This window comes from Nyctereutes procyonoides, unplaced genomic scaffold (assembly GCF_905146905.1).
Source record: "Nyctereutes procyonoides isolate TBG_1078 unplaced genomic scaffold, NYPRO_anot_genome, whole genome shotgun sequence".
NCBI lineage: Eukaryota > Metazoa > Chordata > Mammalia > Carnivora > Canidae > Nyctereutes > Nyctereutes procyonoides.
The window spans coordinates 35513286-35538760 of record NW_026575048.1 but is presented as its reverse complement, the minus strand read 5'-3'; the positions used below and the strand labels follow the sequence as shown (position 1 = coordinate 35538760).

The 25475-nt window shown below is 45.6% G+C and overlaps 1 protein-coding gene across 4 annotated transcripts in view; it reads right to left on the bottom strand.

Moving 5' to 3' along the window:
• Window positions 1-24898, bottom strand: part of BCL2L11 (BCL2 like 11) — a 48773-nt gene extending 23875 nt beyond the window's left edge. For 2 of the 4 annotated variants that reach the window (XR_008664715.1, XM_055327211.1), the window contains exons 1-2: window positions 24627-24898; window positions 21545-21939 (exon numbers count right to left, since the gene is read on the bottom strand). Coding sequence is in view for 3 of the 4 variants with exons in the window: in XM_055327211.1 (XP_055183186.1) it covers window positions 21545-21926 (382 nt within the window). In the remaining variant the exon portion in view is untranslated. Of the gene's footprint in view, window positions 1-21544; window positions 21940-22844; window positions 23014-24626 lie in introns of those variants that run through there. The other 2 variants (XM_055327213.1, XM_055327212.1) reach the window with 2 other exon arrangements.
• Window positions 24899-25475: the final 577 nt, after the last annotated feature.

The window sequence follows — 25475 nt, the reverse complement described above, 5'->3', positions numbered from 1 at the left end:
ACAATGCCACTGCCATTGTCTCTACACCCAGCTGTCCTGCTCTGTGAGGGTGCTGAGAAACACCACTGGGTGGGGCGTGCATGTGTGCTGGGGGTACCACGTCCTACACATGAGCTCATGTGACTGTGCTCATTCTGAGCGACAGGATTGGTGCAGCTCTCACTTCTGAGGGGCGGCCACTGTTTTCGTTCCCTTGAATGTCCCTACTGGAGTTTCAAGTGCAGAACCAGAAACCAAATTAAAATTCATGGAAATACGTCATACTCTCTTCTGTTTTCAGATGTGCAGTAATCCACAAATACTTAGGCAGAATGAAGATTAGATTTTAAAACAGTCAGCATGAATTAAGCTTTGAATATGTATGCAACTCAGAGCTGAGAAAGGATTTCTCAGTCCTTGAACAGATATGGAATGTATGACTTTGAAGACACAATCATTTTTATTTTAAACACACAACAGAGGAAAAAAACACAACAGATCTTACTTGGACAAGTGTGCATTTTGCCCAGCACTTATCAGGAACTGTGGGGTCCCTTCCTCTCAACATCTTAGGGTCATCCATGTCTATTCCCCAAGGAGTCTAATTTAGCCAAAAACCATAAGGACCCTCTAAAAGACCATTTCTCTTCAGCTCTGAAACTAGTGCCAAATCAAAAAGAGATACTCCAAAAATGTTCAGAGGAAGCACTGCCTCTGCAGGTGGCCACTCATGAGCTCGATATTCATTTGGGGAAATAAAAATTCTAGGATGCCAATTCAAGCCAATAGTCTCCTTATTTAAGTGAGTATCTTCAGAAATATCTTCGAGTCAGTTATCCACAAGCTAATAAGAGGACAAAGGACACAGCCAGCTGGCCTGCTAAAGGTTCCTTAGGAAACCCACCTGAGTGATCAGGCTCCAGGATTTCCAGAGCATCTGCTGCTCTCCTTAAGTTCTACTGCAGAAAATGCTATCAGAATCACCTTCAGAAACTCCAGCGGTTCTTCAGAAATGAAGCCAGCCAGAACTCAATTTCACCGCTAGCACACACTCCCCTCCTCCCCCAACCCCGGGTCTGTTTCTCCTATGCATTGTTTTATTTGTTGATAAATCTTTTTATCAATTCCACTGAGCCCCTGGAGGATCATGAGAGTAATTAGAAATAAAACACAAGTGACCGTAGTACCGGTGCTCAGAAAGTTCCTCCATCTGTTTTCCCCTCGTACTTGTCGGTGTTGAGCCTGGGCAGTCGTGTGAATTCAAGACAGCACTTTATGCACAGCTGCTAGGAGACAGCACTACAAATAATAAAGTTCAGGAGAGGAAGCCAGGGTTTTATACTTACTCCTTTTCAGTGCGTGTTGCCTGTGCTTTTATGTGGCCTTGAGCAAGAAAGTCAAAACAAGCTGCTTTGATCCATTTCCAGGCTGACCATTTGGAAACTGCCAGTAAACCAAGGCTGTGAAGTTGGGTCGGAAGTCTGGAAAGCAGCGTGCATAATCTATGCCCTTCCACCATCATTCTTCCCACAATGAAATTCCAATCTAAGGCGTTAAGTCCAATGTGCTAAATACCTAATTCACCCATTTACATTCAAGGTCAGAAGACCTGCTTACCCATTTCACCTGAGCCATCTCCCCCGCCCCACCCACCAATTTACATCTTTATGAGAAGCCAGTGACATGCCCAGCACACCCACACCTGTGGTTAGGTTTCTGTCCAAGGGCATACCCGCTGGCTCTTAGCCATAGCAGGAAGTCCAGTATCCTAGGCAGGTGGGAGACCCGGTACAGGGGCCATCTGAAATATGATGCTGGGTCTCCTGGCCTGTGGGCCCACTGCCTGCCTGGCATGGGTGGCATGCTGTTTTCCTAAAGCAGAGCAGTCCTCACCGAAGGGCATTAGAGGCTGCAAAGTTCTTTTTCATAGGGAACTGAAATGTCCTCCTGCCAACCCCCAACCCAATCTTCCTTCCATTCCCTGGGCCTATACAGACAATCTATAATATAATCCCTCTCGGTCATTACCCTTTTTATTTTTTTCTTTTCTTCTTTTAAGTAGGCTCCATGCCTAGTGTGGAGCCCAACTCAGGCCCAAATTCATGATCCTGAGATCAAGATTTGAGCTGAAATCAAGAACTAGATGCTTAACTGACTGAGCCACCCACGCACCCCTCACTTCTTTTTCATTAAGTAAGCTGCCACCACATGCTCCAAACCTGGTCCTGAACCAGTTCCTTCCATGTGCCCTTTATGATGAACAGTGGGAAGACCCACCATCACCATCCTAGTCCCCCGCCCAGTGTGCTCCTGAAATGTGCTGCCCTGAATAGTGCATAGCAGGGGTCTTTATTAGGTCTGACAGGATGCAGGACACAGGATACTACTTCTGCTTTTTGCTTTCCCTACACTGACCCTAGCTGCACCAAGACTCTGAGACAGCTGCAGCTCTATTTCTATAGTAAATTCCTTTTAGAGGATTAGAGGATTTGACTGGCAATCTTATTTTGAAAAACAATTAAAAATAACCCCAAAACTCTATGTATAGTCAAATGAAGAGCAACTCTGAGCTCGCTTTAAGACAGAAACATAGACCCTAGGTACCTTCTACTGACAACGCAGGAATTTCCTATCTAGACAGTTTATTTCACAATTTACTTCATCACAACTATAAAGAAAAAAAGTGCTTTTTAGGGATTTTTAAAAAGTAAATACATAATTCTGTACATTAATTCACTTAAAACCATTCCTTAGGAATAAAGCGTTAAAATTTTTGAAGTTACTACCTTTCAGTAACTTGTATGCTATACCCAACCAAAAATCTGATCTTGGGGAGGAAATGAAAATTTAAATCACAAAAGTAAAAATTCCTGACTACAGAGTAAGTGTGGCTTCTATGAAATTTAACACTGCCAGCAGGAAACAGGTGACAAAAATCTCTTCTAATTCACATCAGGGCTTTAGAATTATTGTATTTCATCTCAGTGATAGTGAAGACCAAGACCTGGAGCAAAAACAGAGTCCCAAGAAGCTACACCTTAAAATAGTTTTATTTTTATTTTTTTTAATAGTTTTTACTTTTATTTTTATGAAGATTTTTATTTATTTGACACAGAGAAAGAAAGCGAGCATGAGGGGAGGGGGGGCAGAGGCAGGGGGAGAAGCCTGCTGAGCAGGGAGCAAGACTTAGGACTTGATCCCAGGACACTGAGATCAGGACCTGAGCCAAAGACAGATGCTTAACCAACTGAGTCGCCCAGGCACCCCTTAAGCAGTTTTTATCTATCTATCTATCTATCTATCTATCTATCTATCTATCTATCTATCAAGATTTTATTTATTTATTCATGAGGGGGGGGGCAGAGACACAAGCAGAGGGAGAAGCAGGCTCCATGCAGGGAGCTCGACATGGGACTCGATCCCAGGTCTCCAGGATCAGGCCCTGGGCTGAAGGCGGCGCTAAACCGCTGAGCCACCCGGGCTGCCCCTCTTAAGCAGTTTTTAAATCAAAACATGCAAAACTCTATCAATTTTATTTCCACAGTTGGAATTTATAATGGCCATACACAAAGTGAGGCACTAACCTGTTAACATAGACATAGATGTAACATAGACAGTGGGGTAACACACCAGAAGTCTGGCACGCATTGAAAGCTTCTCACTTAAAACAAATTCAGGAAAGGTACCTTCCTCTTTTTGCTGCACATCGTATGAAAAGAGAGACAAACTTGACACCTCAATTCCAGACACTCTTTTGTGTAATCACAAAGATGTAATCGCTGTGCTTAGACACTTAATGGTTTATCAATCTGTTCTTAAAACCTACGTCTGTCACACTCTGAGTGCTGTGTGACTCCTCCCTAGAAAACTCACAAAGCTTGTGCATCCTGATTGAGCACAAGCCCATTTATGCTGAAAGTGTGTGTTCCACCTCTAAGGAACAGAGGTGAATACATGGCCCACAGCTTTTTGTAGTAAACACAATAATAAAAAGAAATGTTCTAAGAATTAAATGTTGCATATAAAATAAGGATACCGGAAGGCTCAAGCCAGTGGAACACTGGAGTGGTATGGTGCGTGGTCAGTGAGAAACATGGGTCGAGCCTCAAGTTCCTTTATCCACTGACCAGCCTGTACTAATGTTCAAGATACTACATAACTTTTGCATAAGTCAGCAATTATAGAGGAGAATCCCAGGTCTTGCCTGTAGACTACACAAATGTTAGGTATGTAACCTATGTGCCACACTCTTCCAGATGGAGAAAGCATGGAAACTAGGGCTACCACTGACGCAAATCCAAGTGTAAGTCGTATGAAATTCTGTGCCGAAAGACCATCAAGTCTGGTGGTTTTGAAGGTCTTTTATCTGTTTTGGTTCACACATCCTTCCTCCTCCTCCCCGGTACTCATTACCCTCCAGGGTAGAATGGCTGCTCTGGCCCAACTCTGATGCCTATGTGTTCATAAACTGGGCAAAATGGTTTGGCTACCCCTGGACTTAGGAACTCTGTGCAATACAGATTCAACTGGGGTTGTTCTAATTTAGCATAAGCCCCACCCCTCCCGTCTTACCACTACTGAGTCTTACCACTACTGAATCGTTATCACACCTTTCTACAACAGGAAAGGACATTCGTGCTTAGCCAGGTTGAGGTATGAGCCCAAAGAGCTATAATGGGTCAATGGAAGGATCAGGGCTGGACTGGGTCACCCTCCCTAACTCTCCACTCCCATCCTTCATGATATACTTCAGTAAAAAGGACTACCAAGAAAACAAAGCTGATGTATACAATCTGCCAGGCTTTCTTTACAGAGAAAACAGCTCTAAGCTTCAAATGAAGGGAAAATTCAAGTGAAAACAGAGGGATGAAGGAACACCTGGGTGGCTCAGTGACTGAGCCTGGGCCTTTGGCCCAGGGCATGATCTTGGTTTCCTGGGATTGAGTCCTACTCAGGTTCCCCATGGGGAGCCTGCTTTTCCCTCTACCTATCTGTGTCTCATGAATAAATAAATTTAAAAAATCTTAAAAAAAAAAAAAAGAGGGAGCTGGACATTCATAAGTTACAATAAATATTGCTTGAGTTGTCATTAAATCTACAAATATTTGGGCTCCTGCCATTACGTACCAAACTATTTTCTTAAGTTGGTAAGTGGTTTTGACCAGTTTGGTAGAAGTTATGCCCAGGTATAAGGTATAAGGTAAGATTGAGGTCTAAATGCAAATACATGTTAAGTAGCATATATCCAGAATCCTTTCTAGACTACTCTGTGTTAAGAAATTCCTCAGGAGGAACACATGGGTCTGGGTGGCTCAGTCAGTTGAGTGTCTGACTCTTGGTTTCTGCTAAGGTCATGATTTCAGGGTCGTGAGATCAAGGGGCTTATAGGGTCCCCACTCATTGGGAGTCTGCTGCTTCAGGTTCTCTCTCTCCCCACGCTCTCTCAAATAAACAAGTCTTTAAAAAAGAGAAATTCCTCAAGAGATGAAAAAGCAAACAGAAAACCCCACAAGAAATCTATTAGTCTGTCTGCTAACACACTTACTTCATAGAAAAGTAACCCCTAATAAACTAAGGTTGACGAGCTCAACTCACCTAATATACTGTTCACAGACACACATTTGAAAGAAAAAAAGTAGCTCCTTTCTGCTGAAGCCAGCTTCTTTTACAAAGTCTCAAATTACTCATTAAATCTATTACTTGGTCATATCAAAATATTTCAGTAAATGGATTAGGAAAAATGCTCTGGTCCAGGAATGTGACATATTTGGGAAGGGGGAAGTGCCCAGAGCAACTCATATAGTAGAGAATCATCATGTTGAACCTGTTTCAATTTGAACACATATCCTTTGCAGACTGAAGTGATTGATTCTATGTTTTAAAAAAATTTTAGTTTTTTTTAAAGATTTTATTTATTTATTAGAGAGAGAACATGAGCAGAGGAAGAGGGAGAAGCAGATCCTCACTGAGCAGGGAGCCTGCTTCTCCTTCTGCCTATATCTCAGTTTCTCTCTTTCATGAATAAATATATAAAATCTTAAAAACAAACATTTTCATTCCTAAAGAAGGTCAGCAAAGCCCAAATTAAAGCAACTCATCAGTACCAAAGGCCTGTGTTCGCACGTCCAACACCCCAGAGTTCTACTTCTGAAGAGGACATAAGGTCTCAGCTCTCAGGGCTGCAAACTCAATCTATGCAGTCAACTGGCCTGTGTCCTCTTCGAGTGTAGATGCTGGAGAGAAGGAGAGACATGCTCAGGCTGTTAACTGGAGCACAGACCCTAGCCTCACTCAGGCCTGTGGGCTGCAGAAGACCAGATTCAGGGACTGCTTCTCTCCACCATTGTCTGGCTGAGTGATAACTCTACTCACAAACCCCAGGGATCTGCTCCAGGGCAGACAACAGAGGAAATACAAAGTTGAATTTGGGTTTCCCAGAGGACTCTGGGGATACCAACTAGCATTCTAGTAGTATTCTAATATTCTAGACTAGGAGGGGATATACAGGACTCTGGGGATACCAACTAGTATTCTAGTATTCTAGTAGTATTCTAATAAATACTCAAAACCACCAAAGCACAGGCTCATACGAACAGAGTTTACACTCATCCACCACCAGGAAAACGCTGTTCTAACTGTTGGCATTGGTCACCTCATAGCAATGTGAAGAAAAAGTTCCCAAGAAGCATTCATGATTCATTCATTCAGAAATAAAACCTGAAATTTAACAGATGGCTAAATAAGCATAAATTCTGTCAAAGGAAAAAAAAATCTGTTTTAAAAAATTTTTTCATTGTACTCAATGAATATTTCTAATGTTAAACCAAAAAAGCAAAATATCTCATTTCAAAAAAGGTTGCTTAACATCTGGCTGCAGGAAAAAGTAGTTTAGCCTGTGTCTTATGTCTCAAGACCATTCTTTCTCCAAATACACACACTAAACTACAGTCAAGTTTCTGCCAAGTGCAATGGGCCATCGCCCACAGGTGTCCCCAACACAGGCTCACCTTAGACACAGTATGGTTTCCAGATGTCTCTCCGTGGTCCAAAGATTTGCCAATGAAGCCAAGCTTCTTTTCAGGGTGATGTGTGGGGTCATAGGCAGGTTAGGGGTGATTCAGACCTTCCCTCCCCATCCCCAGCAGGCCAGTTTCTAGAAAAAGATCTTTTTTGCTGGTTTGTTCTGGGACCTGGGGGAGTTAGAATTATAGTGGCATTTCCAAATTAATTCACTTCCCTGTGAGTTTCCTATATTCCTGAAACAGCTTCTTTCCTGAGAAAGTAGGAGAACCTTCATTACTGTCACACTTCTGGACATGCCATGGCTACAACAGGGTATGGAGGAAGAAGAAAAACTTATAAATTAGTGATGGGGTTCCCATCAGATGCTTTCTATTGGTTTATGTGGAAGCTCCCACAACCCTCTAAGGTAAGCACTTTGGTCTTCATTGATGGATGAGAAAACAAACTAAAATTAACAGGTCTGCCCAGGTCACTCAGTGGGTCTGAGGGAGCTGGGATTCCACTTAGATCCTGCCCCAGACCTATGCCCAGCCCTGCAGGACACACAGCAGCAGCAGCCCGCCAGTGCCGAAACAACCTGTTAACCTCATTGGACAAAGATGTTTCACAAATCACTCACTCTGCTAAATAAAAAGCGAACCCCAGGTTTTTATTAAGGGGCTAATGTCCATCTACAAATACTTCTGGTGACGGGCCATGAGCTTGGCTTTCCAGATTTTTACTTACCAATGCCACAGGGCATGACACTTACTACTGAATCACACAAATAAGATGTACATGTCACAGTGACAAGCTCCTGGGCATGCCAAAAATACGAAGATTCAAATTAAAAGAAAAACTGACATGTGTTATATACTAGATTTATTCTCTTATAAATACTAGTGATGATTTTGGAAACGCAAAATGGCACACAAATAAGACCACTTGAAACTTGAAAACAAAAATACTTGCTTTTAATGTTTTGAGCTATTTTCCATTTACACTTACAAACTTCTTGGATACCCATGTTTTTGCCTCCCATTAACTCATATGCTGAACCTAACCCCCAGTGTGATGGTATTAAGAGATGGGACCTTTAGGAGGTGGTCAGATCACCAGCATGGAGCCCTCATGAATGGAATCAGTGCTTTTGTAAGAGGTTTCTATCACGTGAGGATACAAGAGGGCCTTCCCCAGAACTGGGATATGCTTAGCATCCTAATCTCAGACTTCCAGCTTCCAGAAGTATGAGATGAAGGTTTCTTGGTTAAGCCACCCAATCTGTGGTATGTTTGCTATCTCAGCAAAAACAGACTTAGACATAGATGTCATCAATAATTTTGTAACCTTTTGTAATGGAACTTTATGCCAGCAGCATTTTCCATGCCATCATTTTTCTTAAAGTCATTAAGAATACAGCACCACAGTCTGTCAAAAGGATGTGTAATAACTGAGATTTTCCCTGTACAGTTAGGACAGTCCATATTTTTTTTGGCTGGGACAAATAATGCCTTGATCAACCGTCCAGTGCACATGTTTCTCCTAGCATTTTCAGCAGAATAAAGGAACGGCAGACAGTCCGTTGTGCCTCAGAGCAGGGTCTGAGGATGGGTGGGTGGCATGGTGCTTAGAGCCAGAGCACAGCACAGGACCGAGCCCACAAGGTCTTATAGGACAGGCATTTGGTTTGTGTCAACAAGACCTCCACAGAGAAGAAAAGCCAACTTGGGTCACATGCCTCAGCACAGGTCCCAGCCGCAGACCAAGCAGAACCATCAGAGGACACTGACCAGATGAAAAAGAGGCTGAATGTTGTGTCACATAAGAAATATGCTGAGAGACTGAGGCTGCTCCCACAAAGGAGGAATGAAGACGAGTGAATTCTGGTGTGGGAGGTGGTGGTCCATGGGGAGCACCCCCCCCCAAAAAAGAGGCAGGGTGACCACAGATCAGGGGCATGAGGGCATCCGAGCACTGAGCAAATGCTCCAGTTCCCTGGTATAAAAGATCAGGAGGCAAGGTCTCAGACCACCTAGCATTCAGTTCTATGCACATTGTCAAATCTAAACCACAAATTAATGAATACATGATGGGATCTCTTTTTCTTTCTTATAGTCCAATCATGTAGGACCACAGGGCTTACTTTCTCCAATAAGAAGTTTCCCTACAGCCCGTGGAATCTGACTGGAATCACCCTTCTGGTTTCCAGGCAGGACATGTGAGCAAAGCAGGGTGGACACCCCACAGGCTCACCACCAGGGTCACATACAAGGCAGTTAGGACAAGAAACACTGCAATTATCACAGTGAAATCGTGAAAACAGTGGCTAAGAGTACTGCTAAATCTCTCCCCCAAAGTTAAAAGTCAATTATTATTCCAGAGTGTAAAATCAGAGAGTGAAACAGGTGGTGGCTAAAATTCCAAGTAGTACTCTGCAGTCAGAGCCAACTCATTATAAATATTTCGTTACAAGATACAGACTTCCAATCCCACCAAGGTGGGGTCAATCAAATCCCCCCAGGCCCCACCCTGTGTTACTAAAAATCCTAGAGAGAGCACAACAAACAAGATGTTGTTGAAAGGGGAAAGAAGAGGTGGGCCGTTTGGGGTCCCTTGGACTTGAGGAATGATGTGGCCGAGAGGTCCCTGGTTTCCTCATTACTTTCCATACATCCTGGACGGGGTCCCACAGAGTTCTCCAATGGTGGGTCTCCAACGTACAGAGAGAAAGAGCTCCCAGGAGAGCCTATTCTTCCCAGTAAAGCCGTAGGGAAAGGGTGGCCTCACAACGGAAAACCGTTTTGGCCGTACCTATTCTATAGACCCCAGCTGTAGTTTCAGTGTGGCCAGGCAAGGAGTTGATCTTTCACCCATCCCCAGCTCAGGGGGCGGTGTCGGTGTTGTGGTTCTACCAGCAGGCTGTGTAACGAGGCTAAGGGAGAGCAGATCTGCCAGTCTTTCTCCTTGGCAGACGCAGGCAGGGCCAATCCTGCTGCCCTGCCAGAGCAGTGTTGGACAAATCACGTGGGGAGCTCTCTCTCATCCTCTGCTCAGGGGTAGCAGATGATGCAGACTCCCCTTTCAAAGGTAGTTTTGGTGGGGCCCGGCAGCAAACTGGCCCTCCTACCCCTACCAAGCAGCAGGGAGGTGGTACAAAGTGAGATTAGCTGCCACTCCACACACACACACACACACACACACACACGCACGCACGCACCCACAAGAAGCTGGGCCACCACCCCCACCGAGCATCAATGAGCAATGAGACAGAACAAGTCAGAGCAAGTCAGCACACCACTTCCCCCACCCCTGGTTGGGGGAAGGCCCAGTGAGGAGCTGAGCCTGCATACCCACCTGGCAGCAACAAGACCGAATGAGGTGGTAGGAAACAGGGCTAGTGGCCCATACGTTTTTTCCTCCCTAGCTTCGGGTGCCTGTGGGACCCAGTGGGTCACCAAGCCTCCACTCCCACCTGGCATCAAGGATAATGCCTGGGAACTCCCATCCAGCATCATGAGAGGAACAGGGTGGTGGGAGGCAGGGCTGGTAGTCTACCCCTCACGCTTAGTCCAGTGTAAACAAGAAGCCAAGAGGAGCTGAGCTTTAGCCTCCACCCTACAGAAGCAAGGCTGTGAGTCAGCCCTCCACCACTTCCCCCTTCCAGGTGTCAGCAGGGGCTATGGGGGAGCCAAGCATACACCCCCAAAATAATTCAACAAAGCCATGTAATTTGGTGCTGCATTTTTGCTGGAAAGTATTAGCAAGGCTGAGGAGGGATCTGAATTTCTACCTCACCTGGAAGAAGAAAGCAAAAATTTTAGAACAGAAAAATACAACTAAACAAAGAGGGGGAAAAGAACCTCACTGGCTGGGCTCAGTAATAGATTGGGGATGACAGATGACAGAACCCATGCACATGATGTGAGATCCACAGAATTTATTCAGTTCAAACAGACAATACAGAATGAAAACTAAACAGTCTCAAGGACCACAACGAAAAGACATTCTTGTCATCAGAGTCCCAAAAGAAAGGAAAAAATACTCAAAGACATAATGGCTGAAAACTTCCTGAATCTGGCACAAAACATAAAACCACATATTTAAGAAGTGGAGTGAATCTGAAGAAGGAGAAACCCAAAAATATTCAAAACACATCATAATTACACTTCTGGAAACTAAAAACCAAAGAAAAAACGTTGGAAGGCACCAGGCAGAAATAACACAATACTTACAGAAGAACATTTGAAAGATAGACTTCTCATCTGAAACGGTGAAAGCCAGAAGTCTTTTAAGTTCAGGAAAATACAAAACAAACAAGCAAACAAACAGCTAACCAGCTATGAATTCTAGATCCACTGAAAATATCCTTTTGGAATTAAGGAAAAAAACAAAGATTCTCAAACACAGGAACCAAGGCTTGTTGCTAGCAGGCCTATCATTTAGAAATGACTGAAGGAAGTCTTCTGAACACAAAGGAAATAATAACAGAAGACTGAGAACCTCAGAAAGGAAAGACTATTGAAATGTAGAGAAGAGAGGAGGAAATATACTAAATCAGCCTATTTCTCATGAGCTTCTTTAATTACATTTGACGGATGAAGCACAAAATAGGACATCACTTATGGTGCTCAATGTATATAGAGGAAATGTTTAAGACAATTATATCTGAAATGTGGGGCAGGTGAAGAGACCTGAAGGGATGTAAGATGTTTACACTGCAGCCAAACCAAACAAAAAATGTTGGTTATCATCGATGTCAATAGATCTTAACAAGTTACATTTGTATACTGTAATACTTAAGACAACCACTAAGGAAATTTTTTTTAAAAAAAATTTTATTTACTTATTCATGAGAGACACACAGAGAGAGGCAGAGACCAGAGACATAGGGCAAAAGGAGAAGCAGGCTCCTCGGAGGGAGCCCAATGCAGGACCCGATCCCTGGACCCCAGGATCATGACCTGAGCCAAAGGTAGACGCTCAGCTGCTGAGCCACCCAGGCGGTCCAGGAAATTCTTCTTAAACAAAGAAACACAGAAACAGAAACACAGTAAAATGGCAGACTTAAGACAATTACCTTTAATGTAAATGATCTAAATACACCATTTAAAAAATTTGATGAGTGAGTAAAAGCAGTATTATTTGAAGATATGTTCTATACAAAAAAACTTACTTCAAATACAATATATGTAGCTTGAAAGTAAATAAGTGGAAAAAAATACACCCTATAAAGATGTACCATTATTAGTATTTTTTACGAAAAGCAGAAGTGGCTATATTGGTTGGTATCACATAAAGTAGACTTTTTAGCAATGATAAAAGGATCAATCCAACAGGAAGACATTAAAAATTCAAAATGTGTGAACACCAAACAACTGTGCCTCAGAAATACATGAAGCAAAATCTGATAGATCTGAAAGGAGAAAAAGACAAACTATCCTTCTGGTTGGAGACTTCAACAGCATCTGTCTAAGCAACTGACAGAACTACCACAGAGAAAATCAGCAAAGATATAGGAGGGCTGGACAACACAATTTTTTTAAAATAAGATTTTCTTTATTTGAGATAGAGCTAGTGAGAGAGACAGAAAGAGGGAGAGACAGTATGAGTGGGGGGAGAGGCTGAGGGAGAAGGAGAAGCAGGCTCTCCACTGAGCAGGGAGCCTGACGTGGGACTTGATCCTAGGACCCTGCGGATCATGACCTGAGCCGAAGGTAGATGCTTAACCAACTGAGCCACCCAGGTGTCCCTGGACAACACAATCAATAAGATCTAATTGGCAAATATATTATGAACACTCCATCCGACAACAGAATATAGATATTCTTGAAGCTCTTGTGGATCATTTACCAAATTTAATATAATTGAAAAAATAACACAGTTATTCTCTGACCATGATGAAATCAAACAAGAAAATGGTAACAGAAAGACAAGATAATTGCTATGCACTTAGAAATGAAACAACACACTTCTAAATGTTTTTGGGTCAGAGAAGCAATCTCAAAGGAAATAAAAACACATGAATGTCAATGAAAATGAAAACAGTCTCCCTAGACATATGGGATGCAGTTAAAGCAGTGGTGAGATTATGGCACTAAATGCTTCAATAGAAGAGAGGAAAGGTCTCGAAACATTCCTCCAAGTTCCCACCCCAAGAAACTAGAAAAGACAAAATAAACATAAAGCAAACCAAAGGAAAGAAATACTAAACAAAAAAACTGTAAATAGGAAAATAGAGAAAAATGAAAAAAGCTGATTTTAAAAAATAAAGCTGATAAACCTCCTGAAAGGATAAAAAAATAGGAAAACATAAACCACCAATATCTAGAATGAAATGAACTATCACAACAGATCCTGCACACACTTAAGATAATAAAGAACAACATAAATACTTTATGCACTCAATATTCAACAACTTAGAACCAATGGATCAATTCCTTGTAGTTGAAAATCATAAACTACTAAAATTCAACCAAGATGAAACAGACAACCAGAATAGTACTACAAACACTAAAAAACTGAATTTTTAACTTAAACTCCTCCCCCGCTCCCCAAGAAAGAAACCTTCAGGTCTACGTGGTCTCATTAGACAGTTCCACCAAACATTTTAAATAATTTTTTTCCAAACATTTAAAGAATACCAACTTTACACAATCTCTTCTGGAAAAGGGAGGAGAAGGGAACATTTCCCAACCTCTGTTAAGGCCCTGATCAAAACCAGAACAGTTTAAAAAGAAAACAACAGATAAATAACTCTCATGAACTTAGGCACAAAGACCCTCAAGAAAATATTAGCCAATTCAATCCAACAATGTATGAAAAGAACTACACCCTGACCAAGTAGGGCTATTCCCATGCTTGCAAGATAGATTAAATCAATGTAGTTCACCATTATCAACAGATTCTAAAATAAGCAAACTCATACATTCACATGAGTTGATGCAGAGTAAACATTTTATAACTATTTCATTCATGATAAATACTATCAGCAATCTAGGAATAGAGAAATTTCATTTTTTTTTAAAAAGAGAATCTACAAAATACCTACAGCTAATGTCAGACTCAATGATTAAAGACTGAAAGCATTCCCCCTAGAGGAATGAGGCAAGGAAGGCTGTCTGTTCTCACCTCTCATTCAACACAAAACTAAAGTTCTAATCAATGTAATAGGGCAAGAAAAAGAAAGAAAATGCACAGATTATTAGAAAGGAAGAAATAAAACTTCCTATTTGCAGATAACATGTCTTCATTGGACTCCCAAGAAATTTACAAAAAATTTTCTCACTACTGAGTTCAGCAAGGCTCCAGAATATAAGAACAAACAAACATGAACTGTATTTCTACATATTAAAAATAAATGAGTTGAAAATAAATTTAAAAATAATACCATTACTAATTGTTCCCAAGTGAATGAAGTCCAACAAAACATCTACAAGATCTGTACACTGAAAATTATAAAAAACCTACAAACCGAAATATTTGAAGACATACCTGTTTATGGAATGCAAGACAACACAATCAAGGTGCAAGTTCTTGACCCAAACTGATCTGTAAGTTTAATACAATTCCTATGGAAACCCCAGCAGGGTTTTGTAGACACAGACAAGCCCACTCTAAAATAGAGATGAAAAGGCATAGGACCCAGGTTAAAACAATTCTGAAGAAAAAGAAAAAAGAATAAAGTCTGAGGAATCACTGTATCCATCCATTACTATGGTCCAATATGTAACCAGAGTAATGAAGGCAGCGTGGTCCTGACTTCAGAGGGACAGACATATAGTTCAAGAGAACACAGAAGAGAATCCAGAAATAGATCCACAAAAACATGCTGATTTTGAACAAAGGTGCAAAAGCAATTATAGTTGACCCTTGCACAACAGGTTCACTGAATTTTTTCATAGGTGGATTTTTTCAATAACCTTTTCTCTCCTCCAGCTTATTGTATGAATCCAGTATACAATACACGTAACATACAAAACGTGTGTCTGTCAACAGTTTGTCTTACTGGGAAGGCTTCTGGTCAACAGCAGGCTATTAGTATTCTACCAGTAGTTAAGTTTTGGGGCAGTCACAAGTTACACATGGATTTTCCGTGCATGGTGCCCCTCGCCACATGTTGTTCAAGAGCTAATATAAGTGGAAAAAGGATGACAATTTCCATAAATGGTGCGAGAGCAACTGGGGATCTACAGTTGAAAGGACAGACTTTGATCTATACGTCATACCTTATAAACAAATTAACTCAACATGAATCACAAATCCAAATGTAAAATGTGAAACTATAAAACTTTTGGCAAAAACAAACAAACTAGGCAAAAATCTTGGGGCTTAGGCTTGGCAAAGAGTACTTAACTGACACCAAAAACTTGAAACTGGTATCTGAACTTTACCAAAATTTAAAACTTTGCTCTATAGAAAGGATGAAAAGAGAAGCTACAAAATGGGAGAAAATGTTTGCAAATCACATATCTGACTTGAGTCTAGAATGCATAAAAGCTCTCAAAAAGAGTGAAAGAGTAAAAAACCAAACCAATTGAAAAAATGAGCAAAACACAGAAACAGTCACTTCCTGGAGGAGTGTATACATATGCAAATGAGCACATGAAAATATATTCAACACCATTAGCCATGAGGGGCATGCATATTAAACCTACAATAAGGCATGTGTCAGAATGGCTAAAAAAAATAGTGATGACACCAAATGCTGGCTAAGATTTAGAAAAACTGGACCCCTCCTACATTGCTGATGGTAACATAACCATTGTGGCAAACAACAGTTTCTTAAAAAACTAAACTACCATATGATCCAACAACTGTACTTCTGGGAATGAAAACTCACATAAATGCAAAAACCTGTACGGGAGTATTTACAGCAGCAGTTCGTTGTCAAGGTGTGTGGCATCCTGGCCAGTCACCTGGTGAGGTGGCTTTACCAGGAAGCCTGTGCCCTCATTCAAATGGCAGCTCCCAGAAGACGTACCAGGGAATAACGTACAACCTGCAGCGTGGGCTGGCTAGCCCTCCAGTAAGTGCCTGGGGTGCCAGGGCCCCCCGCAGAACTTGTAAACAACCTGAATGTCTTTCCACGGGTCAATCAACGCTTCACGCTAGGGAATGCTACTCAGCAATAAAAACCAAGCAATTACTGATACGCACAACATCGTGGGTGGATCTCTGTGGAATTATGTTGAGTGAAAAAGCCCATCTCAAAAGGTCACATATGACAGAAGTGGAGATATGTAGTACAGATCAGTGGGTTGTTGGAGGGGGGGTGGAAACAGAAGGGAGGTACAAAAAGGAAGCAAGAGGGCTCCTTGTAACGGAACTGTTCTGTATCTTGACTGTTAATGGTGATCACACAAATCTCAACATCTGATTAATTGCATAGGAGTAAATCACACTCACATGCACGCACAAAATGGAGTGCATGGGGAACTGGTGAAACGTGAATAAGGTAGCTGGCTTCTATCAATGTCACTTCCAGGTTGTGAACTGTACTATATTATAATATGTTGCCATTGGGGGAAACTAGGCAAAGGGCATATATGGTATCTGTATTATCAATTACTAAATTTTGTTTGGAATGAGTTAGAAAAAAAAAAACTTTCATTTTTCTCACTTTCTATCCCCACTCAGGACCTGTAAAGTAGGTTTGCTTCTCTTGGTTTCCAAATTAGTGACCCTGAGTCTAGAAGCCAGAAGTGGGTCTTCAGCAAAGAAGACTATCATCAGAAGCTCTAGGCAGCCTTGAGATGCCTGAAGAACTAAACCACCCCACCTTCAACTTTTTCAAAAAAGCTGGAGTTTTGAAAAAGTAAACCCAAACTGGTATTTATACTTGCCTGAAGAACACAGCTATCAACAAAGCTTATTTAAGATGCTTACAAGATCAGGCTAAGTACTTTCACTATAAAGTCAACAAAAGCAACCAAAGGAGTAAATTACATGGAAATGATGAGTGGGAAGAGTAAGGTCTCGCTGGCTAAAGTGCCCCCCTGAACATTTTAGCTCCTCCATCTGCAAAGCAACCTATCCAGATAAACAGAATGCCAGCCACAGATCTAATTTGCTATTTTTCTAGAAGAAACACTTTTAAAAAGTAAAAAGAAACAGGTAAAATGAATATAAAAAACATATTTTATTTAATAGCCAACAAGCATATAAAAAGATGCTCACTATCACTCATCCAGGAAACTAAAATCAAAACTACAACAAGCACTTCACACAGATCATTATTATTTAAAAAAAAAAAAAAAAAAGGAAAATGTTGGTGAGGATTTGGAGAAATGGAACCCCTGTACATGGCTGGTGGGAATATAAAATGGTGCAGCTACTATGGAAAACAGTATGAAGGTCCCTCAAAAAATTAAAAATACTGGATAGATATCCAAAAGAACTGAAAGTGTGATTCTGAAGAGATGTTTGCATACTTCTGAAAGAACTGAATGCATCACCTGTGAGATGTCTGCGCACTCATATTTAGGGTGACACTACTCCAGAATATAGCCAAGAGATGGAAACAACCCAAGTGTCCACTGATGGATGAATGAATTTAAAAAGTGTGTTACATAAATACAATGGATTATTATTCAGCTCTAAAAAGGAAGAGAAGGCCAATGATGATGAATAAGGATGAACCTTGAGGACACAATGCTAAGTGAAATAAACCAGTCACATAAGATAGATACTTACACAGGCTATCTAGAACAGTCGAAATCATAGACACAGATACAATGTGCTAGAAGCTGGGAGGAGGGGAATTGCAGAGTGGATGTTTAATGGGTATAGTGCTTTAGTTCTATAAGAGGAGAAAATTTTGGGAGTGGGATGCAAACTATGTGAATATACTTATTAACACTACTGAAATGTACACTTAGAAGTGGTTACGATGGTTAAGTTTTATGAGGTTTATGCAGGTTTTTTTTAACTACAATAAAAAAAGTTTTTATTTAACCCAATATATTAAAATTATCTCCATATATCATTAATGTGAAGATGAGCGTGATATTTTACATTCTTCTTTACATACTAAGTCTTCACACTCTAGCGTGGATTGACACTAACAAGCACATCTCAAATTGCACTAGTTGCTTTGCAAGTGCTCAGTACTCACCTGTAGCTTCCCTACTGTGCCTGGGCTGAGCCAAACCTCATCTGTCACCCCCACAAGACAAATCTTACAGTTAGATCCAAATAGTTAAAAATATATATATATATTTTTTTTGGGGGGGGGTTTGCTCAGGGTCTTTTTCTTGCTACCAGACTTTTTCTGAAATCTTATTTGTCCTCAGTTGGCTCTTATGAAAGACTGATGAGCAAGACTCAAAACTCTGAACATCTCCTGAGCATTTCCTTTCATGCCCTCATTAGGATTTCCAGGATGTCGTGCCTCTCCTCAGAGGGCTCACAATCTAAAAGGTGGGTCAGACAATTATCAGCTGCAAGAGGAGTATGCACAAGATGCGGAGGAAAATAAAGGACAACATAACTCCTACCTATAAACTCTGATGTTCGAGGGAACCAATGTTTAAGTTATTGAACTAGCATGAAGTTAATGAACTAGCTCTCACTCTGTTCATAATGTTCACTAGCACATTCCGACCTTTCTCAATTCTTACTTCCAACTGCAACACCTACACCTCCAAAGTATGAATTTGTGCAGAATTTAGCACACAATTTGTATTAAAAACACATTATGGCATAAGCGCGCGCGCACACACACACACACACACACACTAGAGAAAGCACTCAGAAACCTAATACCTGTCAATGATTTTAACTAAAGTAATCAGTTAATCACTAAGAAAGAGAGCATTTGTCAAATTAATCAATCCACCCAGGGTATACAGAGACCAAGATTTGGTTGGTACAAGTGGGGGGCGGGGGCGGGAAAGCTTTCCTTTTCATGGAAAGCATATAATATTGTTTGAATGTACCCCAAAAATAGGGGACATGGAGGAAAATATGAAGGCATTTCTAGTATTAACATCTACTTGATGTACATGTACATCCTAGACAAGAATTCACTTTCTCATTAGAACAAAGACACAAGGTCAGAACTGCAAGATCCACTGCTATCTACCCCAACTTGCTGAGCAGAAACTCTTCTGAGTGGAGTTCCTCTTTATAATCTCACATTTGTGGTGTCCCAGCTAAAACCAATCATAAAGATTTCTCCATGAAAAATGTATTTTGCAATAAATTACCAAAAGCTTCACTGAAGATCTTCATGGATATGATTCAGTAAAAAACACTCTAAACATAATTAGAAACTAGAGAAAAGAACCCAAATGTATCAACTCGGCATATTTCAGGTGTCTTTAGGCATGGAACTGTTAGAAGAATGAGCAGGAAAAAAGTTAGAAACTACAGAGAGGGTCAATTTTATGCTTCAGTTTGATAAAACTCACATCTGACCAAGTCCTCTCCAGTTCCCCATTTGTCCCCCACCCCAACAAACAAATCTCCCCAGAACCTAATTCTGAAAACTTACCTTGGTGCACTAACCCAAACTCCTTATACCTTATCATTTAATCCTCTCCATTCAAGTCTCAGTTACCATGCCAATCTACTAGAATGTAGTTACTACTATAAAATTACACCTTGGGACCCATGACTCGACTTCACAGGTACAAACATAACTTTACTTAATAACTTAGATTGTGATCTCTGAAGAATTACATCTGTCATCTTGAGTAACGGTGCTTACCTTATAATAAGCTCACTGAAAACAGTATGTCACTGTACATACTTAAAAAAAAAAAAAAACACACTATCTCACCCACTCTTCCTGATTAAGAGAAACTATTTTTGTGCATGAAGCCACCACCTGTAGAGGCAGATTTATAGGTCTGCAGGAAAAATTACAAGGCTTCCAAAGGATCCTTAAAATACACAGGTTTTCAAAAACACATACCATAAAGCCCTATTCACTCAAAGTGAGCAAGAATGCTGTAGATTCATATACTCGGGAGAACTTTCATGGGCAAACATTTGCAAGTACCAACTAAGAAGGTTCAAATGAATTCAGGATGGTCCTAATTATCAAAGCAATAGTAGCAATAAACTTCAAGCTCCTTTCCCTAAGGAGGGATCTTAACAAAGTCTATCTCAACTTTGAGAAGATATCTAGCCAACATGAAGCTACTGTCTTTACCATCCCTCTTTGCTACTTCCCAGGTATCCCCAACCAGACAAGCAACCAATCCTCTGAGGTTCTTTTTTTTTTTAATTTTATTTACTTATGATAGTCACAGAGAGAGAGAGAGAGAGAGAGAGAGGCAGAGACACAGGCAGAGGGAGAAGCAGGCTCCATGCACCGGGAGCCCGATGCGGGATTCGATCCCGGGTCTCCAGGATCACACCCCGGGCCAAAGACAGGCGCCAAACCGCTGCGCCACCCAGGGATCCCTCCTCTGAGGTTCTAACGGTAAAATAGGGACAGACCTGCAGCTCTCTGAAGGCCAAGACACAGAGCCCAATAGTATCTGCAAATTCAAGATTTGTCATTGTCTTCCAGGACTTGGTTTTAGTTAGCCTTTGGCCAAAGTGTGATCTACGTTGTAAGAAAATCTATACTGGATCCTTAAGGAATAATACTGCCAACTTCTATCTCATGGGTGCAGGAAGGAAGGACTTATCTGTCCAAATGGTAAGCAAGATTCTGGTGAATCCTGACCAAGACATTTTCTATTAGTGGGGAAAAGTGATTTGAATCAACACAGACTTATTCCCTTACTGAGGCTGCCAGAACTGAACATGCTCAAAGTCACATGCTGGGGGCTCAAGGGTCAAATCTAGCAAACAGATGTTTTTATTTGGCTTGCTCTAAATTGTCAATTGTCAATCTGCACTCCTGGGCTACAATATAGGAAAACCTACCATTCTGAGACCACAGGCCCACAGTCGGGGGCAGTTACGTTCTCCAATCTGCCACAGTCCTTACCAGTTCAGTTTCCTCACTGATCGTACGTACTGTCAGGTTTTCTTGGTTTAGACCCTAGAGCAGTCTTTAACCCCTGAAATAAAATCCCACAATCTCATCTTCTTAGTTCTATATCCAAAACCTCTGAGCAAATAAAAAATCAGCTCAAAGAGAAATCAAGTGGAAAACAAACCATTTTTGTGATGCTATATTGGTACTGCCTTGATTAATTAGATCACTTTTTAAGTGTCATTTTTGAAAATGGGGAACTTGTCTCATCTTTCTTCATGTTTGGTTATGTCGTTAAGCTATTTGCTATATTTGACAGAGTCCCCTTCAAGCACAAGGTCATTAATAGTTAAGTCTTAGTGGTTAGAACAACACACACACACTTTAATGAAGGCAGGCGGCCAGGATCAATAGGTGATACTAGATACATTTTATCACTGCCACAAAACTTGTGCAACATGTATAAAAAAAAATGTTGGTTTTGAGGTCTTATTTGACATCTCCATCAAAATATGGACTAAATCAATAAAAGGATTCTAAAAGAGAGTTTAATTTAAATGCCACACACAGCCTTTAGACAGATATTCAAGCAACCACACATTAACTACCTCTTACCCAGGTACTGCTTACCCATTGCACTGAGATAATGGTTGAAGGCCTGGCAAGGAGGACTTGGGGTTTGTGTTGATTTGTCACAACTCATGGGTGCCGGGCTCCTGTCTGTGTCAAAAGAGAAATACCCACTGGAGGATCGAGACAGCAGGGAGGATCTTCTCACAAAGATGAAAAGCGGGGATCTGGTAGCAAAAGGGCCGGGGCTGGCTGGTGGGGCCAGCGGGCCCTGAGGGCTGCCTTGGGGGCAGCGGTCCCCTTCGCCTTCAGGATTACCTTGCTGCTCTGTCTGTAGAGAGGTAGGGGCCCCAGGCCTGAGCTGAGGAGGCCTCTCAGCAGGCTGCAATTGTCCGCCTTCTCTGTCACACTCAGAACTTACATCTGAAGGTTGCTTTGCCATTTGGTCTTTTTTTCTGCAAATAAAACAAAAACTAAGATTATCTTAAGCAAAATAATAATTACAAGTAAATTTAGCTAACTTTCGCGGATTCCTTCAAAGCTTTTAGAACAGCAAATACTTTAAGTTGTTGGTTCATACACTTCTCTGAGGATCTTCCAAATAAGAATAAAAACACACCTAAAATAACAAAGGTACCTCTATCTTTGCGGGGGGGGGGGGGAGGGGAGGGGAGGGGGTGGGACTAAACTTCCTGCCACCAAACAAAACACAATTACAAGGTCAACGTGAAACTGGTGCTGCATCACACACACACACACACACACACACACACACACACACACACACGTTCCAGAAGCCGCTTGTGTCCAGTGTATTCACATGCACTCTTTGCTCAGGGCCGACTTGAATAAGTCGGAAACTCCCCGCAGGCTCCGATTTCCCGGGATCAGATACCGCGCTGCAGCACAGGAGCGGGCGCAGATGCAGCGATTGCAGGCGGCTGGCCGCGTTCCCCACTCCGGCCCCATTGTTCTGCCGAAAGTGCTGAGGGCAGCAAGTCTGGGGAAGGTTTGGCAAGGGCCGGCAGTCGTAGTAAGTGCGTCACAATAGAGTTTGTAACTCGGAGCGCGGCGCGGCCGGGGCTCGGGCGCTCCCCGCCCGCGGTCCCTCCCGCTCCCCGCCCGCGCGCCCCTCCTCCCGCAGGGGGCAGCGCGCCGCACGGGGCCCGACGCGGCTTCTCCGGAACGTACCCGCACAGCGAGGTGCACACCTCCAAGTGGGGGGGCCGTGACCCCCGAAGCCGTCCCTGGGCGCCCCCTGCAAAGAGCCCAAGTAGCTCCGCACACTCGGCTCCCCGGGGCGCGCGGCCCCTTCGTCCCACTGACCCTCCCCTGTGAAGGTATTTGGGCCGAAACTCACGTCCGCCCCTTCCCTTCCGATCGTCGCGTCCGGGCCCGGGCCCCGCGGCGCCCCGCCCGCGTCCTTCGCCGACCCGGAGCCCCCTGGCCGTCAGCACGAAGGGAGCGCGGGAGACAAAGCCCGGGACTCGCGTTCAGAGCCCCCGGGGCCGCGCAGAGCCGACCACCGGCCGCCCGCCCGCGCCGCCGCCGCCGCCGCCGCGCTCCGCCGGGCAGCCCAGGGCTCCCCGCGCCGCGCCTCTGGCCCGCGCTGCCCCGGCCGCCGCCGCCGGGAACATCCTCCGCCTCCTCCCGCTCCTCCCCTCGCGCACTGCGCCCGCCGCCGCCGGCACCGCCGACCTCCCCGCGCCGCTGGCGCCGGGTGCCCGCGCTCCCAATTGGCCCGCGCGCGGTCGCTCCCCGCCGCAGCCAATAGCCGCCGCCCGCGGGGGCGGCGCCTACGGGTCAGGCCGCCAAAGGCGAGGCGATTGTTGACAAACTCGCCTCCGAAGGCTGCCCCGGCCGCGGCGGCCGCGGCGGGAGTCCCGCGGACCCGAGCTGCCCAGGGGCCCCCCGGCCCGCCCCGCCCCTGTGCCCGTCCGGACGCCGCGCGAGCCTCCGGGTTCCCGCCGCGCCAAGTGCCCGGTCACCTGGAGACAAAGCAGGAGCCCCGCGCTCTCCGCACCCGCAGAGCCGTCCTCGGACCCCAGTGCTGGCTGCTGGCCGCCGACCCCAAAGGCCGCCCCTTCCCCCAGCCGGGGCACCCACCGTCCTCCACAAGTTCCTCCCCCTTCTTCCCCGAGCGCGGCGCGTACGCTCCCAATCCAAGCCGCCGCCACTGGCCACGGGCACGCATGTCCGCGCGCACCCGCGAGCGCGGCAGACAAGGAACACATCCACGCCCCGGTCTCCCGCGGCCGGCGGGTCTTCCGCCACGGGCTCGGACACCGAGTAACAGGCCCCCGAGGGCACCGCACCGCCCGGCGGCACTGCGAGTGAGTGGGGGTGCCCCACGGATGGGGCAGGTCCTGCGGCCCGAGGCTCGCCCATCGCGTGGCGCCGGCGATCGGCGGCGATCGGCGGCGATCGGCGGCCCTCGGCCTCTCGCCGTCGGGATCGTGCGGCTGCTGGTGTCTGCAGCGCAGCCGCGGCCCGGGCAGGGCAGGGCGCCCCCGGACACGTCCAGAAGAGCGCGAACGCTGCCGCCGCCCTGAAACCTCCGCCTCAACCGGTGCAAGGAAAAAGCCGAGTCTCGCCAGCGAAGGAATCGCCGCAGTTCCGCAAATCCTCCGCAACGGGCCCGAGCACCCGAGGAAAGCCAAGCCGCCAGACCAGCTCCGACGGCGCGGCCGCTACCTGGGGAATGCGGGGGGGGGGGGGGGGGGCGGGGAGGGCGGGGGGCGTCTCGGGACAGGGCGGCGACACTTGCCGGCCGGCCGCGCAGCCTAGTATCCCGGAGCGGGGCCGCAGCTCCCGGGACAGCGCCGAGAGCGCGCGCTGCCTTTCCCCGCCGGCCGCGAGAAGCTTCTCCGCTCCCTGGCGCGCGGAATCCCGGCCCGAGCCGCACTTCGGCCGAGCGCCCCGAGCTCTGCACGCACGCCCCCTCGCCCACCTGGACCTGCGTGGGGGAGGGAGCCCGCCCCGCCCGCCGGACCGCTGCCCCCTGCCCGGCGACCACAGTGCGACGGGGACACGCAGCTGCCTGCACGTGCTCGGGAAGGGAGCGGGAGGTGGCGCCCACCTGGCTCCGGCGCCTGTCTTCCGTCCTTACCCCGCCCGCTCCCGGGGGCTCGGATGTATTTACCTTGCGCTTCTCAGTCCGAGAGTCAGAGTCAGACATTGGGGGGGACGAGGGCCAAGGAAAGGGCGCCAAAGGGGTGGCGGCGGGAGCGGGGCAAAGCGAGCAGCCCGTGGCGATGCTGGCCGCAGTTGGGCTGGGGCGCGTAGGGCGACTGCGAGAATCCGGTGGCAGTGGCGGCGGCGGCGGCGGCGGCGCGGGACGGAGCCCTCTCGCAAGACCCAGACCTGGAGGCTGCGCGGAGCGAAGTGAAACCTGCACAGCCCTGCAGCTCCGCTCAGACGGGCGGCCCAGCGCCCTCAGCCAATCGCCGCGAGCTCCGCCCCGCCAGGTCCCGCCCCGCCGCGCGGGCCAGCACGCCCCGCCCCGCCCCGCCGCGCCGCAGCGGCGGGCGCGCTCAGGCTCCAACAGGTAAAGGCGGGGGTGGCCGCGACGGGTTCCCTTGCGCGCGCCGCCGGCCCGGCCCCCCGCCGGGCGTGTTTACTGGAGTGACTAAGGCTGCCTGAGGGCTTGAGCGCTCCGGTACCGCCCCCTGCCCCCCACCCCCACCCCCACCCACCCCCGCCCCCGCCCCCGCCAGTGTACCCTGGCCTCGCCCCGATCCAGCAGGGCCAGTGCGTGCGCGTGGAACCGAGGGGGCGCTCCGGGCACACTGAACCCGGCCGGGCCGCTGCCGCCGGCGGAAAGCCTCAGGAGGCGCCGCTGAGCCCTCGATCGGCCGCGGGAATTTCTGAGCCGCTCTGGGGCAGGCGCGGGGACTGGGTTGAGCCTCGAGAACGCGAGGGGCCAAGGTTGGGCAGAGGGTCTCTGGGTTCTCCTCTCTCCCAGAGTCCGGGGTACTGGGTGAGTCGAGTC